General features: G+C 40.7%; 1 protein-coding gene across 1 annotated transcript in view; it reads right to left on the bottom strand.

Annotated features, from left to right (window-relative positions):
* Positions 1–6,820: 6,820 nt before the first annotated feature.
* Positions 6,821–18,183, bottom strand: part of SLC6A2 (solute carrier family 6 member 2) — a 154,469-nt gene continuing 143,106 nt past the window's right edge. The window contains exons 12-14 of the mRNA XM_075008453.1: positions 16,114–16,281; positions 8,185–8,256; positions 6,821–6,951 (exon numbers count right to left, since the gene is read on the bottom strand). Of these exons, the coding sequence (XP_074864554.1) occupies positions 6,928–6,951; positions 8,185–8,256; positions 16,114–16,281 (264 nt within the window). The 3' untranslated portion in view covers positions 6,821–6,927. The remainder of the gene's footprint in view (positions 6,952–8,184; positions 8,257–16,113; positions 16,282–18,183) is intronic.

The raw sequence follows: 18,183 nt of genomic DNA on the forward strand, positions 1-18,183 counted from the left end.
GTTCTGGCTTGTTTTTTAAAAATCATGCAATATGTTGCCTCTCTAGTCGTTTTAGACACTGGAGAAACATGTTAATTTGAATTTTCTTCAAAGCTAAAGAATTTGTGCACACTAGTCTGGTCTTAATAGCTAATAGCTAATAGTATCTCTTCCTTAGTCAAACCTTGCCTTCCAATATTATTAGTTAGGATAAAAGAAACCAAAACAACTTATTGTAGTGCAAAAGTTCTCACTTCCAACATCTGGACTGGAATTTAAAAAAAACACAACTGCAGAAAGATATTGAGCACACAGTTCTATAATACCCCCAGCAGACTTTTTTAGATTCCTTTCAGGTACAACCATCTCATTAAAATATTCTCCTTTGCCAAACAAAGGGGCATCGTGGGGTAGGGATAGGAAGGAGTGTTCATGGCATTTTGCGGCATGGGTTAAGAAAATTAGGCAATGGTGTGGTTGTTCATCTCCTCTGCATCCAGCTCCTGGCGGCTGTTGCTCACTGTCATTTTAGAACGTCCCTCTCCTGCTATTGACGCAGCCCTTAATGTAGAAGGGCCAGCCCTGCAGCGGCAGCTCCAGGAGCTATTTTAACCTCCCCGTCTTCTGAACTGTGTGCAGTCAAGTAGCAATAACTACAATTAGCAGTAACTAGACACCTAACTGAAGAGCTGTCATAGATAATAGTATGAGTCATGCTGATCAATAGAGATTGTAAAGGCTATTCCCTTTGGATAAAAGCTGCCTCTGCCTGTGCTGTGGCCAAGAATCTAAAATAAAAGAAATGATTTTGGGGGCCCAGTTTGAGAAACTATCAGGTTCTAACTTATGAGCTTTTTTAAATGTCTCAACTCAGATGAGACAGCAAAAATCCCTAGTCACATCAGAAATTCATGGTCTTTAGTTTGGCTGATCCACTAAACCGGCTCACTGAATTTTAGGAAATGTTTGGCGAGGCTTAAAAACATTCGAAACACCCACCAATCAACTCCATTTCACTCAGAAAACAAATTTATCTGTCCTATACAGTCCATCTGAATCGGCATTAAATATACAACTTTAAGAAACTTCTTTGAAAAATTAGATCACTTTACGTCATTTCTCCTATTACATTGTAGAAAAAAATTAATTAAATTCCCCCCCTTAACAACAATGCAAGAAGGGAAATGTATATACTAGGTGTTTAAACTTGTTTCTTTTATCATTTTTTCATCTTACTGCTGAAAAAGAGTAACTACAGTGAACTTCTGGGAAAATTAAATGCAACATGCATCACATGGACAATTGCTGAACAAGTGTTTCCCCCCCCGCACTTTACTCCAACGCTGCAAAAATCTGTCACTATGGTAAAATACTTTTCAAGTGTTGCCAGTGTGTATGCCCCAGGACACGACAGAAGGCACAATACAGCAGTGTGTGGTTCACGCAGTAGTTTGTGAATTACTGATTCAAATGGCTCACTGTGGTTCCATTAGAAATCCAGGTTTTGAGGGCATTAAAATGGAGTGGTGGAAAATGGCAGCTAACTCACAGTGCTGCTGAGTTACAGTAGAATGTAAAGAAAAAGGAAGTTCTCTTCTTGCTAGTTGGCTTTTTACGGTTTGCTGAGCCAATGTGGATTCTGGCTTGATCCTAAAGTTCAATCAGGAATGGGATGCTGTATTTTTGGTTGGTTGGTTTGTTTGTGTGGGTGGGTGTCAGGGCATTGTTTGCTGCAATTTCAAAAACTGAAAGAAAAGAATATGGTGTAAAAACAACTGTTTAATTTCAAAAAGCTGAATATTTCAATTTGACCATTTAAAGTATGTTCATTGTTTCCAAATAAAAATAAATTTGGAAATGAAAAGCACTTTTGAACCAAATTTTTTTTCAGAAAGTGTCAGATGGACTTTTTTTTTTTCATTTCCAAACAAAATAGTTCAAGGAAACTGAAATTAATTTATAAACTTGTCTGGTCTCTCCAAATTTGTATTTTTTTCTCAGAAAAAGCTTTGTATGAAAAATTTTACCTCTACTTTCAGTATCAGTGTTACAGGAGACATGACGTTGAGCTTCTCATCTACCTGGCCGTGAAACAACTGTTCCTGAAACCACTCATAGAGCACAAGTTAAAAAAATTGTTTGATTTTTAAAAACGTGAATTAGCTAATACGTAAAAGCTAACAGGTTACAATAGCAATGTAGATATAGTGAAATGGGTTGTTGCTCATGTTATCAGCTCGAGTTAAAGGTTATATGGAATCATGAGGTTGAATTTGGGCTATCTAAAAGTTGAGCTCCTTTGCCTTCAGTGTGATTTTTAATCTTAGCTGATACAGTAAAGCTAACCTCAATTAAGAACTCACTTTTTTTGCATACAATGATGTCGAAAGCTGTCAAATAAACCTGCTTAGTATGACACTATTATGCTCCCTACACCTCAGACCAAGGTGAATGGCCATGCTGGTTTACCAATATATAGAGCTAGCAAGCAAATTACAAGCACACTTTTAGGGTGAGATATTGCTGTATTTGCATGTGAAACCTATATATAACCTGGGAGGAGTCAAATGAGTTGGACCTTGGTTCAGCAGAAAATTTATTATGATGCCACCTCTAAGGACTCGTGTGTTTCTACACAGTTTGGGATTGGGGCTTCTAAAGAAGGCAGGTGTCAGAGGTTTGTACTTGGAGTCATTTTCCTGTTTCTAGGAGTTAAGAAGGGAAGTAATTTTTTTTCTCTGCAGAGACTGCAAAGAGGGCCCTGAAATGACTGTGCTGTGATAAACGGCAGCATAAAAGGGGTTTTCACTTAAGAAACATTGTTAATCTGAGATTAATAAAACACCCCCCGCCTCCCAAAGTAAGCATGTGATAGTGTTGGATGTTCTCTCAATGTCCAGTGCCTCCTTACCAGAAATAGGTCTCACAGAACAACTCCAAGGCATGGGAAGGGGCTGCTCTCACAGGAAGGCATCTGTGAGGGGGAAATAGTGAACTGCCTGCTTATTTGGACATGTCAGGCACACTGGTTCTGGTGGGAGCCCTTCAGTAGCATCACCTCCTCCAGACTGTGAGCCTGCTTTGCCTGAGCAATCTTCCATAGCTGCTGTGGGTGAAGACTAAAGAATGCACTGGAAAGGTGGTACCTTCAAGGGGCAGGGTGTGGCACCAAATCTATGCACGTTCTAATGGAGGTTTCATTGATTTACATATTGTCTGCTAGAAGATTTGTCTAGCATTGGCTGGGTCCTTAATTTTTGTTTTTTTGTAAAAGAAAATTAAAATGAACATGCTTCATTTAAATAATTGCTGTGGGGTGGGGCTAGGGAGGAGGCGTTTAGTATGTAAGCTGCCCCAAGGAGCAAGGGCTACCCCAGCTCTCTCTCACTGCAGACGCTTGGGGCCAGGTGAGCAGTTACTCTCCATGGCTGCTACAGTTCCAGCAGACACAGCCAGGAAGGGGTGCATGTCACCTGGCTGGGGTAGATCCAGGCTCATCTGTATCCTGTGCTCCTTAGCCAGCGTGAGGAATTCAGCAAAACTGTGCACCTTCCCCTTGCTCCCTGTCAAAGGGGAACAGCAAGAATGTTTCCATAGGAATCAAAAGAGGGGCATTTCACCCCCACAACCAGCCTCCCTAAAGGGTGCCTGGTGGAGTGGGAGGCAGTTCTAGATGGGAGTGGGGAAGTCAGCCCTTTTCACCTGTGTGATAAATGTCATTTTTCTGTATGGTTTTTTTGAGAGGCAATCCCATTCCAGGCACATCCCATTTCCAGGCATAACCAAACCGTTACCTTGCTTTAAGTTAAAAGAAGAGGAAGCTGTATACCAAATTTGGTGGTCCTAGGTCCATACTGTTTAGGATTTATTGAACATAACAGGCAAACACACAAACAGATGGACAGAAACACACAGAAAATTCTTTTAAATATATAGTAGATATTGCCTTACTAAGTACAGAAACTGACTGAGACTTTAACACATTGTTCACATAATCAGGCATGGCTTCCTTGAAATTATTTCATTATTTGGCAAGCCCTGAGGTTGCATCTAACAGCAACATACTTTTCTGTCATCCAGAAGATGTGACAAAGTAGCTCATCTTGCTCCCTCGTTTAATGGAGAACCAGGGATATTATTTTCCATTCCTGGGCCAGAGGAAATGCCTTGTATTGATTGTAAGAGACTCTTGGCTGACACACTGACCAATCATGCTAACACTTATGACCCTGAGTAGTCCCATCAATAACATAATTCCTCTCTCTCTCTCTCTCTCTCTCTCCTCTATTGTCTCAATATTTAGCCCTACTCTACACTAAAATTTAGGTCAACCTAGCTATGTCACTCAGAGGTGTGAAAAATCTTCTGTGCAACAAAATTACACTGACCTAATCCTCAGGGTAGATAGTACTAGGTCAGTGGCCAACATAACTACTGCCCCCAGGAGGTAGAGTACTGTGCCCCAGGGGAGAACCCCTCCTGGTAGCACATGGCATGTTGACAGTCCTAGAGCAGTGTCACTGTTTCAACTCTAGACAAGCCCTTAAACTGTAACCTCTTTAGCCAGAAACCATTTTCTTGTTTTGTGTTGTCTGATGCCTAGCATAATGGGGTCCTGCTCCATTAGTGGGATCTTAATGTGATAATTTAATGACGTAATAATTTTTGGCCTTGGGCATAGCCACCAATGGAAATTCTTCACAGACACAAGAACTACTATTCTTTTAGTAGTAAGAACACAGTATTCGCAGGATCAGTCCTTAACATGCTGTCTGGAGAAAGCTCCAAGTCCCTTAAACAGAAGAAGGAAAACCACACTGGCTTTAGAGGTGTGATGATGAGAGAGCATTACATGTGTAGCCATTTCACTGTATACTGACAGATTTTTCACAAATAAATTTTGCTGTTGGTTGCTAGCTTATAAGTCTACCATTTATGGGCACTAGTAGCCATAAGCCCATTCTAAGAAGCTTTTCAGTCCCCTCAGAACAAGGATGTGCAAGCTATAAGATTCTCAACATAATATTTACTTCTACAAAATAAACACCCCAGCATAATTTTAAAAAGTTATGCTGATTAGAGTGACTATATACATAACGACCATTTAAAAAAGAATCTTAAACTTATTTTCCTTTTGAACAAATGTTGTTGGGACTCTTAAGTAATTATAGTATTTTAATTTTAGCATTTTAATTTCCTTGGGTTTTGTATATAAATTTTCATAGTTGTCCTACCAGATTAGTGTCCGTTAGATTGGGTAAAAAGCTTGCAATGGCTTTAAAACACTGTATTTTGGGAGGGGTGGGAGAGGGAGGAAGAAGACAATGTCAACATGTTGCCATTTAGACACTGAATAAAGATGATCAGCTGTTTTAAAGAAGCGTTAAATATTTTTTTGGTTTTTCAATCATGCTGGCACATAAAGGATAAAGTAAAAAGAGAAGCAGATACATTTAAAATCTAATAAAAACATTGAGGGTTGGAATGGTTAGTGGTTGTTAAATGGCAAAGGACAAAATCAATAGGGAAAACTTTAATTTTCAGACTTCCAGGATGGTATTATAAAAAAAAGAAGAATTAAAAAGAATATAAATAATCGTGAAAAAGGACACACTATATATATATTTTTAAAAAAATTAGGAAACTGAATTGAACATATAAAGGCAAAGAAATTCAGCATTAAGGTTCTAACTCCAGACTAGACTCAACTGAGATCTGCTATCCCTAAAATTTTGAAGCTTTTTGTAATAAGTAATTCATATTTACTGCAACCTAGAGATCATTGGGAAGATGTCTTTAAAATAGTGACCATATAGAACAGTACCCAATCACACAAAGTTTTCTCTGAATAGTCCAGCTTGCATAAAACTACTTGAAGGAGACAAGAGAGTGAGTATGCCTAGATAATTCAGTTACTCTTAGAAGACCCCCTCCAATCGAAGGTTCTCTGAACAACTCTGGCAGTTAAACCTAGAGGACATTTATTATAATAGTGCACTCACAAAGCAAACATTTGATATTTGGTGCTACTGAATAGAATGGCTTATTCTAAAAATCATTCCCTCTGTTCCTATATATGTATAGATACTGTACATTCTTTATCACACAATATAACAGAGTTTAGAAGCAAAATCTGACTAATAAATATTTTTGGCATTTAACTTTGACTCCATATAATATGGATCATATGATAAAGCCACTTTAATAGCTGACATAAAGGAATATGTTTGCATTGTTAAGCAGTCTATTGTTAAAACCACTTTCTGTACTCAATAGCCACAACAATTGGAATTCAATTCCATCCCTGTTACTTTTCAGTGTGTATAGTTCAACTGCACAGAAAACAGCACACACATACACAGCAAAGACAACTTTCTTCACCAAGAGAAGAGACTAATAACAACCCCACTGACAGTGAAGCACTGCATCTTCATTTCAGGGGGACACAAAATTATATCCCAAAGGATAGTACTTAAAGTAAGCAAACGACATGACTGTGCACTTAAAGTCACTCTTGTCTCATAATCAAGATGCATCCACCTCCGTGTATACATTTAGTCTAAAGAAAGCTGTGGCAGGCATATTTAAAATAACTGTTTTTTATTTCTCTCTCCAAGACAAGAGTTTCTTTAATTAATGCTGATACTTTTGCTCTCTCCTCTACGTCTATCTCTGTCAAAGCTCATAAATTTGGTCAAGTATGCATCTCATCGCACTGAAAGATATAAGGAAATGGAAAAACAGTCTGTATGCTCATTTTCATTTGAAACCAAGTAACATAAAGGAGGCATGGAAAACAGAGAGCAGAAGCTGTCTTCCCTCAAAGGAATCAGTAGATGAGCTCTAAGCCAGGTTGGTCCAAGCACAATCGAGAGAGCTTTGAACTTTATTTTTTGTTTATCCCCAATTTAGTTTAATGTATTGTTTTTTTCCTTAACCTGTCAGGAGTCATATTGTTAGCCAGTGTTGAAGCTGAAAGGAAACAGAAACAATTATTTATTTGATAATATATTATTGATGTCAATGACAGGAGAGCAAGTATGAAATAAGGGAAATGACAAATCTTGAATTATGGAAAAGGAGGAAAAATGATTACCAGTATTATTATGCAAAAGAATCCCAGTTTCTGTATATAACCACCTTGCCTGATACATCAATCATTTAATAATCTGACAGTTTAAAATGCACAACAGTTGGACATTAGGGAAAGATATTAACTACCTCATAAAATAAGCACACTGATTAATGTTTTGTTAAGATGTTAAGATGTTTTGAGGCTTTAAAATATATAGGAATATAGCAATATTATATCCTGCCAAAATATTTAGAAAAAATTCTCCTTCACAAGTATTTGCCTCTTCAATTGCTTTCTTTTGCTTCCAAGTAATCACAGAGAGCCAGATTTTCACATAATGTTTCATGATCAATGCATCCAAATCACAGCTATAGACCTGTAGTCAAGTTTTGAGGTGTTGTACATAATTCTTAGTTACCTTTAACCATGAAGGCAAAAACTGATACAGTACGACTGTTGAATGGGATATTTGTATCCTTTGTCTCTTTTAGCAAAGTGTACTTCAAAAACCTCATTTTATTTGCTAAAGTGAAGGCCCCATTGGAAACATGTTTCATGGTTGCTTAACCATGTCCATGCAAAAAAAGGGATATCTTCAACCTTTAAGTATATGGGGAAAACCTATTCTATCTTAGTATCAGGTCATCTCAGTGTGACCATTTTATAAGTTCTTTTGTGAGTTCTTGTCACAGGATATTTGCACAGCGATTTTGTCATGACTGGTGATACATATTTGGAGTTTGAGGTGGAATCCATCAATCCAGATCCCTGTGAAATAACTTCTGGAAGGGAGAAGTACCTCATAAAATGTTTTTTTTTTCAACTGCATGATGCTTTGGGCTCAATCATTGCCATAGGGTTTTGATGAGATCTCACCATGGTCACATATGGACAAAAACACTTTGCACTAGATCTGCTTGTGTATTCTAGAAGGTCATATTATTACAGTGGTAAGAGATGGGTACCAAAAGTCCTGCCAGGCCAATACACATGGCATCACCCCAACCACAAAGCAACATACTGCCCAAAAGGCAGAAAGGAAACAAACCCACTTCAATTTGCCAGACAAACTTGCAAAGGATTTAAAGGATCCCAAAGAAGGGAGGGAGGTACAGACAAGGAATACACACCTTAAACTGCCTCACGTTCCCTTGTGCCACAAGATGGTGTTCGTTCTCAGGTGTGATGCAGTACGCTAGTCTCTAAACAAGAGAAGAAGTACAGGAAAAAAAAGTTAACCATGTTAAATGGTTAGATCTGCAAATAGCGAACATGATCCTTGGGTTTACATAAATCACTGACTTCATGTTTAATATCATTGAGCCCAGAGAGGACCTAATAATTGGGAGAACAAAATGTACTGTAAGCTTCTTCATGGCAGTCCTAATCTCACGGCAGCAGCAAAATGTGCATGTAAAATACTTAAGGATAAATTTTAGCTGGCTTCCCCACGATAGGAAAAAGGCCCCAGAGGTAGTTGGCATCATAGCCCTTGAACTCCCTGAATCTAAGGATTGCTGGAAGCTACTAACAATGCAAACGAAGACAGGCACATGGGAAGTACCCCTGCATATTGTCCACAAGGACAACAGGAGCATCATTTGGGAGCACACACAGACTTTGCTTTGGCATGGGGTTTGTGCATGCCTCCAGGAACTCCCACTACAGTGGGCTTCTTTTCACTCTCCCATTGCAATCTGAATAGACACAATTTAGCCCTTAGTATTTTATATCAAATAGTTTGAGCATAGCTTCCCCTTATTTTTGGGTATTTCTAGGGTTGTGAGCAAACCTGAACTTGATCTATGGTTTTGGGTCGTCCACTTTTGCTAGCAGGTGAAACTCAGCAGGGTAGTGTGAATTCTGCTTTCAGGTTTTGGTGTCGCTTGAAAGAAATTCACAAACCCAAGATAACTGAACAAAATAAAGAGTTTCCTCAAACCCTTTGAAATTAAAGCCAAAGCTTTGCACAACACTGACTGTACAGGGCTGTTTTGCAACCCTACAAATGAGCAAGAGTAAAGAACAGTGCAAGTATCAGATTGTAACTTGGAGGGCTTCACTCAGGTTTCTGACTTTCTATTTGCCCTGGTTCTGCTAAAAACCTGGTGTGTTGCGGGGGCGGGGAAGGGAATCAAAGCTTCATGTGCTCCCTGAGCATTCTTGTCCCTATTAGCAGGAGAAGACATCATGGACCAGCAGTGGCTGTCGTCTTCTACATGTATGTACTGAATATAGCCTGTACATTGGTGTAAGAAGGAGCTTATAAAATATTAATGTATCTCTCACCTTTCTCTTGTTCTAGTATCTTAGGGGGCTATTTGAATTTACAGATCAGAAATAAACATTTGGGCTACATTACACAGCATTCCTCTTGCAAGAGAGGAATGCAAATAAGGGAACCCGACATTGCAAATGAAGGGCTGATTTATAAATCTTGCGTAATCTTACACGATTGTGCTGTCAGGAGAGATTTTGGTGAAAAAAACCCAGCCATGGATACAGATGCGGTTCTGTCAGTGAAAATCCCCTTTGTTGACAGACCCTTATACCTCATTTTTTCAGGGATAAGGGTCTGTCGACAAAGGAGGGTTTTGCCAACAGAACCCCATCTACACGTATATTTTTTTTCACCAAAATCCCATGAGATTATGCAAATGAAGTATGAGATTTGTAAATCAGCACTTCATTTGCAATGTCGGGTTCCCTCATTTGCATTCCTTTCTTGCGAGAGGAATGCCTTGTAGATTTAGCCTGGAAGTATAATATTAAGCCTGGCTAGGCCTGCCTACAGTGGCGGGGTAGGTGAGAGAGGGAGAGAAACGGGGGCAGTTGCCCTTAGGCCCTGTGTTTCAAAGGGCCTTGGAGCTCCAGCCACCACTGCTGCTACTTTGGCAGTGGTGGTGGCCAGAACTATGAGCTCTTTGAAACGGTGCAGCAGTGATGTGTCACCATTCCATGTGCAGCTCTGGGGGAGCATTGTGGGGTGGGGTGTGTGTGTAGGAGGGTGCCCCCAGGGCCGACTGGCCTAAACTCACCCCTCTCATCCTTGGCCCCAGGGCTATTAGCATTGCTGTGCCTGGTTACCTCACAACTCTATTTGCATAACAGGTTTAAAAATGAATTAAATTCTGCCTGAACTATAGGGCCCGATCCAAAGCCTTTGGAGATCAGTTGGCATCTTTCCATTGGTCTCAGCAGGCTTTGTATCAGAGCCACAGTGCATTTTCTGCACTTGTTCCACAGACAGATTACAGTACATTGCAATGTCTTAGGAGCATGTTTGGTATTTTTAAAGAACTAGAGCATGGTTAAGAATTTTCAGTGACAGTGAAGAGAAAATTAACATGGTAAGTGAATCCTAAACTTGTGTCATTTTGAAGTGGTAATTTCAGGAAAATATGGAGCATCGAAATTGTAAGGAAAAATAATTAGATGTTTTTTCACCAGAGAAACCAGATTCCTCTTAAACAGAACAATATTAGATAAATATAACCCACAATAACACTATGTTAAAATAACATTTTAAAGGTAGAAAAGTCAGCATTGCCTAAGGAACTCCTTTCTTTGTGAGCATAGTTCGTCTTTCCTTGCATGACAGCATTCTAGTTTTGTCACAGTATGCCTGCCTTAGTCAATACACAGGACAGTGTTCGACTGAAGAGCAGCTATTCAATATTCTGTTTTCTCCTCGGTGTGTTGCATCATGTCTTATTTATTGCATGTTATTCAAATCCTACTATTAATTTCCCCATGAATGTTTCATCCTCACAGTATCTGAGCAATAGACAATCAATCTATTTTTCTGCATCCCTGTTAAATGAGCAGGTGTTATCTGCATTTAGCATTGGGGAAACAGAGGCACTTACAGTCAAAAGTATCTACTGATAGTGAATGTCTGGTTTGAGATGCCGGGAATCGAATTTTTCAGAGCACTTTAAGCACTTTGACACATGTATTCAAAGCAATGATACCATTGGCTCCAATTACTGCTGTGAGTGCTCAGCACTTCTGCAAAACAGGCCCCAGGGTCCTAAGTCAGGCACCATGAAAGTGAGGAACACACTTGGATCTCTTGGAAAAGTTTATTTTAAATTATTTGGCTAGCATCACACAGGACCTTTGTAGAAGTGGCAGGAGTAGAATCTAGTCTCCCAGGACAACATTCAACTGCCTTGAGGAGACCCTCTTTCATTTTTCTGTCCATCCCCTGCCCAATTTATTACTATGGAATGGAAATTCCATTTCTTAACAATTTTGATTTCAATATCTGTCTTTGTTCTACCTAAAAAGAAAACGAAGAACATTCACATAAGTGTATGTGTGGGTGAACGAGTGAGCAAATGAGTGAATGAGCGAGACAGAGAGAGATCCTCCCCCACAAGATTTTCATGATCCAGGGTATTTGTAAGTAGAAAACCCACATCGAGTTCCTAATCCAAATCAGGAGGAACAATGTGGATAGCCTGTGTTCCAGCTTTAGTTAAAAAATTCCCATTCATCTGTAGCCCCTATACACCTTTCAACTTCTGTAACAAATGTAACATGTGATTTAAGACTGTAATGCAAGAAGGCCACATTAAGATTTCATAAGCAAGGGAAATAAGGACAACCCAGGAAACCAGTCAGTTTAACTTCTGTTCCAGGAAGGATAATGGATCAAGTAATTAAACAATTCATCTGCAAACATCTGGAAGAAAATAAGGTGATAGACAACACCCAGCATGGATTTGTCAAGAACAAATCGTGTTAAACCAACCTGATGGCTTTCTTTGATAGGATAATAAGCCTTATGAAATAAGGGAAAAACAGTAGACATGGTATACCTAAGACTTTAGTTAAGCTTTTGATACAGTCTTGCATGACTTCTTATCAATAAACTAGGGAAATACAAAATAGATGGGGCTACTACAGGGTGTCTAGCACAATGGTGCCCTTGGAGATTAGTTATCAATGGTTGTCAGTTATGCTGGAAGGGCATAAAAAGTGGAGTTCCACAGGGATGAGTTTTGGGCCCATGTCTGTTCATTATCTTCCATGATTTAGATAATGGCATAGAGAGTAGGCTTACAAAGTTTGCAGATAATACCAAGCTTGGAGAGGTTGCAAGTGATTTGGAGCAGGGGTGAGCAGAGTAAGGACCATGCCCCCTCAGGGAGTTGCAAAATAAAGAGGGTGCTGCATGATCAGCTGCTGGTTGTCAGGGTCATCCATCTCCTTAAAAATGTTGAAATATGTCACTGTTTTTATATATGTGTATTCAGATTTATATCCCAATCGATAAAGTTTACACCTTCCACATATTTTCTTACACGTGATGAAAGGATTTTTTTTTATATGAAGCTAACCGAAATTTCTGTTGGTTTGGAGTTCATTAGATAGGATCAGAGCCCCTGCTGACTGGAGGGATGAAAAGTAGGGCCCGATGCAAAAAGTTTGCTCATGCCTGCCTTGGAGGATAGGGTTATAATTCACAATAATCTGGTCAAACTGGAAAAATGGTCTGAGGTAAACAGGATGAAGTTCAACAAGGACAAATGTAAAGTACTCCACTTACGGAGGAAAAATCGTTTCAAACATACAAAATGGGAAGTGACTGTTTAGGGATGAATATAGCAGAAAGGGATCTAGGGGTCATAGCAGACCACAAGCTAAACAGGAATCAACAGTGCGACACGGTTTCAAAAAAAAATCAAACATTATTCTGAGATACATTAACAGGAGTTACATAAGCAAGACTTGACATGTAATCCTTCTGCTCTACTCTGCACTGATTAGGCCTCAGCTGGAGTATTTTGTCCAGTTCTGGGTACCCCATTTCAAGAAAGTTGAGGTGAAACTGGAGCAGGTCCAGAAAAGAGCAACAAAATGCTTAAAGATCTAGAAAACATGACTTATGAGGGACAACTGAGGCCGTGTCTACACGTGCACACTACTTCAAAGTAGCGGCACCAACTTCGAAATAGCGCCCGTCACGGCTACATGTGTTGGGCGCTATTTCGAAGTTGAAATCGATGTTAGGCAGCGAGACATCGAAGTCGCTAACCCCATGAGGGGATGGGAATAGCGCTCTACTTCGACGTTCAACGTCGAAGTAGGGAACGTGTAGACGATCCGCGTCCCACAACATCGAAATAGCGGGGTCCTCCATGGCGGCCATCAGCTGGGGGGTTGAGAGACGCTCTCTCTCCAGCCCTTGCGGGGCTCTATGGTCACCGTGTGCAGCAGCCCGTAGGCCAGGGCTTCTGGCTGCTGCTGCTGCAGCTGGGGATCCATGCTGCATGCACAGGGTCTGCAACTAGTTGTCGGCTCTGTGTATCTTGCGCTGTTTAGTGAAAATGTGTCTGGGAGGGGCCCTTTAAGGGAGCGACTTGCTGTTGAGTCCGCTCTGTGACCCTGTCTGCAGCTGTGCCTGGCACTCTTATTTCGATGTGTGCTACTTTGGCGCGTAGACGTTCCCTCGCAGGGCCTATTTCGATGTGGTGCTGCGCAACGTCGATGTTGAACATTGACGTTGCCAGCCCTGGAGGACGTGTAGACGTTATTCATTGAAATAGCCTATTTTGATGTCGCCACATTGAAATAGGCTTCTTCGATGTAGGGTTCACGTGTAGACGTAGCCTGAAAGACTTAGTGCTGTTTTGTTTGGAAAAGAGAAGACCAAGAGGGGATATGGTAACAGCTTTCAAGTATCTAAAAGGGCGTTACAAGGTCGAGGGAGAAAAAATATCCTCCTCATCCTCTAATGACACAACAAGATGCAAAGGGCTTAAATTGCAGCAAGATAGGACATTAGGAAAAATTTTCTATATGTCAGGGTGGTTGAGCACTGGAATACATTTCCTAGGAAGGTTGTTGAATCTCCATCATTAGAGATATTTAAGAGCAGGTTAGATTAACATGGCATACATGGTCTTCAGTCCTGCCGTGAGTGCAGGGAATGGGACTTGATGACCTCTCTGGGTTTCTTCCAGTTCTAATATTCTATAATTTCTATGAATCTTAATTCTGGAATTTACTAACTTCTCAGTGCTTGACTTTGCAACTCTGAAGTTCTTTTAATGTAGTTTGCCTATAATTTCCTATAACATACAATACAGTATAGGTCCTAAAAACACCAGTAAAAATCAGCATCCATCAAATGATGATATTTACACCTACAAGCTCCATCAAAAGGGTTGGAACATGCACCACACAGACCTCTGCCACTTAAACTAATGCAGTAATTTGTAGCAGTAGTAAGTTGTCATCTTCTTCGTTGAACAACAGTGAAGGAGCAGGACGTGGAGAAGAAAATTTGCCCGTGAGTTTCACAGACATTTGGTGATGCAAAGGAATGGTGACATATGGGTATCTCGGTTGTTTTCAAGGCTGCAAAGTTTGTCGACTGGGCACAGACTCTTCTGCATATTTCACCCTAAAGTCTGAATTCCTTTTGTCCCATTGCCTCCAACCTGTGCCTGTTTCAGCCCTGTGTATTCTCCACCCCTGGTTTCTCATTGTAATTTGCAGTCCTCAGGATTCTGATCCAAGTCCACTGTCTTTGCCCAGCAGGTCCTAGTTTTACCCCACTAGACTTCCCATGCCAATTTCCTGGTCCTCCCAGCATTGACCCATGTTTCCCATCCTCAGAATCTCAGTCCCTGTCTACCTCCCAGGGCTCCTCACCCAGTTCAAGCGTCCTTCAGTCTCCCTCCCTCCACTGCTCACTACTCTCCTACTGGCTCCAATATCTCTCCATTTCCTTCCCCACCTCCAAGTCCCAGGCTTCTTGCCTAGCCACTCCCAGTCTCCATCCCAAAATAACTCTTCATCCCATTTTCGTTCCCTCTTCTTCCCCCACCTTGGGCCATACTCTTGTCCTCGGCCCAATCTATTCCCCTTTCCGCCCTCACTGGTCTTGCTCTTGCCCCTCTGTATTCAAATCAGGCTGCTGCCTAGGCCCAGCATGGGATGTCATTGAGAGTACAAGTAAGGTGGTCTCACTGCTCTCAGTTTAGGTGCCTGGCAGAGACCAGAGCTGCAACTGCAGGGCCCAGTCTGGAGCACTCCCTGACTCTTTGGGGAAATCTACTTGTCAAAAATCTCAACTTCTTGCCTACTTAAAAGTTAATTTGGATTTAGATAGGGAATGTTTTGTAGCTTAATAACTCTTCCGAAATAGCTAATCCTTAATAACTCACTGTGCAGAAAAGCCATAAGAAGTCTTTAGTGAACATATGTGAACTGCAATTTTTCAAATCTTATCCCTTGAGACCACATTTCAGCAGGTTTCCATAGGAACAGCAAAAGGCACATTCTTGACACAAAGTCTACCTCCTGCCAAATTCCAAGTTCCAGTTCCAAAGCATGGGGCTCTAACACTAATCACATTTTAATATGGGAAATGGAATGTATTTTTCACCACCACATTTTTGGTAATGGCTCCTCTCTTTTTGATGCAGTTTCCCAAGAGTATTCAGCCTCAGGTAGACACCCAGCATTTGAAAACAGGTTCTATTAATGGACAGTGTTGGGCAACTTGTTGAATAGATGGTCCCATCAACTCCATTTAAATTAGCCTTCTTCCAATTTCTTTAATATCAATTACGTAATAAGCATTTGGAGCCATAAATTCAGGTGAGTGGTTTAATCTCTTTTGATCACCTCAGTGAAGCACCCAGATTATGAAAGATGCACAGCATTCCTGTTGAGACTCGTGGGTCAAATTTCTGTCTAATGAAACCATCTAGAGTTGCTCCCATGTATACTTTATTGAACACATCCATTTACATATGTTGGTACAGTAGAAAAAATATTAATTTAACTTTAAAATCTACATACATCAAAAATATGATTTTACAAAAGACCAGGGCATTTTGGCAGAGTAATTGCTGTCTAGAAACTGGAGTAGGGCATATTAAATACAGCTTCTAATTCCAACCAGTTGGAAAGCTGGCTCTAAAAGGTCACACAAGGAGGAAGGTGTCTGGGGAGCTAGAGAAGCAAACTGTTAGCTCAGATCCAGTATATTCATTTCATAATAACATTTCATGACATTTTATTAGCACACCACTTACTTCCTTAAAGGTCCCACGCACATTCAGAAATTTATAGATAATGTAGGCAGGCACAAGGATCATTGAAGATAATGCTATCCCCCAGCCAATTCGATTTGCCCAGAGAGGGAAAGTGTAGTCATCATAGGTCAGAGGTTTGAAGTTTACAATACTGACTATCACCACAAACTAAGAGAAGAAAAATAGAAATAATCTAAATGTTAGTCCTTTGGAAAAATTTCAAGTGGATAACAAGCCTGAGCTGTTAGATGAGCCAGGCTCCGCAGTGCAAAGGGGATAGTTAGACTCATGGAACAAGCCCTACCTTCAGTCTATTTACAATGTGTTCCATTCAAACGAAAATGTAGAATTACTTAGGGCACTTACCAATGATGTTAATGGTCAGGAAAATAAAAAAAAATCCAGCCAGGCGGTTTGTATCCAACCTGTGTACTAGTGAATGTCACTGGCAGACCACATACTGTTCTGAGAGGGGGATTTACTTCTCTGCTTCCAAGACTGAGACTCACTTCTTATTCTGGTATTTAAGCGAGAGCTAAAGGTGGGGAAGGTCTCAGGGTGAAGTCATGGTTCAAGTACAGGACTACCGGTAGATTTTCAAAGGGTCCCTGAGGACACCTCAGGATCCCTCTTTGTCCTTTCCCTCAGGGGTTCCAACTTCATAAGGATGGAACTGTCCCAATACATCTTCCTCTGCTAGACTGAAGAGAGCATTATTAAATATTTGTTCCTCAAGCAGATACTTACCGAGTATAATCAAGTTACTCCTTAAACTTTCTTTTTGTGAAGATAAGTAGATTAAGCTCTTTTAGTCTATCACTATGGCTATGTCTACACTAGCCCCAGAACTTCAAAAGGGGCATGATAATGAATGTAACCGAAAGATGCTAATGAGGCGCTACCATGAATATGAAGTACCTCATTAGTATAATGGCAGCCAAGCACTTCAGAAGTGCCGCTTTCAATCCCACATGGCTCGTCTACACGGGATCCTTTTCAAAAGGACTCTGCACACTTTGAAATTCCCTTATTCCTATAACCAAATACGTACCACCACCAGATTTGTCGGGTTCCCCCAACGTGGGGAGGGCTGCTGTGGTATCGGGGCCACAGGGCCATTGTCTGCGGGCTCTCCTCAGGGTCATCCTCCAATATGTAATGGAAGACCCTCATGAGGATGGGAGGTAAAGGGAGCAGCAGCTGCCCATCATTCCAGGGACAGCCTGGGAGCTGCCCTGGCATGCTGCTGGGCTGCCACCAACTGGCTCTACAAACTGAGGCTGTGGGCCCTGTAGGAACTCGGCTGTATCAGCAGGGCTTTGCAAGGCTCACTGTGCGCAGAGACCGAGGCCATGGAGGGAGCCTTTAAGGGCATGTGGAACCGGTGGTCCTGGAAGGGCTTGCCCTCTATGCATGCCCCACTTCTGGGGTTAAGGCGCTCCCTCTGTTGACAGAACTGGGTGCCACGTAGATACTTGCTGTTGACAGAGTGGTGAACTTCTTTTTACATGTGCATGCTCTCCGTCAACTTATGTTTTGCTGAGGTACCTCTGCCGACAATGACGTCAGTCGATGGAAGCTGCCCATGTAAACATAGCCTAAATGTTCTATTAAATGCTAATTAACTGTTACAGAATGTAAAGGTTGTTTATATAATAATGATTTATAGCCATATATATAGTATACATTCTACTTGGGTGCTTATAATGATCTTCAGCATAGAGCCCTTATGTCTTTACCATGCTTATAACAACTTTTGATAACTTATTAGCCTTTTTGAAAACACTGGCAAATGGAACATTAGTATAAAGTAAGACTGACTGACTTTAGTGTGTGCCTCATTGGCTCATTACTGATTGGATGCTATCATATCATGTATTGTGTTTAAATGCTTTTCATTCAAAAAAACGTACAGTGTGGCTCATATTAAATATGCCCAGATAAGAGTGTCCTGTACTTGGCTGATAGCTAATTTTGAACTTTGAGACAATATTTGATCCAGATTTGATGTGGCTATTTGGCAGATCTCTACTGCTTTAAATGTTAAATCGAAAGCATAAACTTTAATGC

The sequence above is a fragment of the Carettochelys insculpta genome, chromosome 14 (assembly GCF_033958435.1).
Source record: "Carettochelys insculpta isolate YL-2023 chromosome 14, ASM3395843v1, whole genome shotgun sequence".
Taxonomy (NCBI): domain Eukaryota; kingdom Metazoa; phylum Chordata; order Testudines; family Carettochelyidae; genus Carettochelys; species Carettochelys insculpta.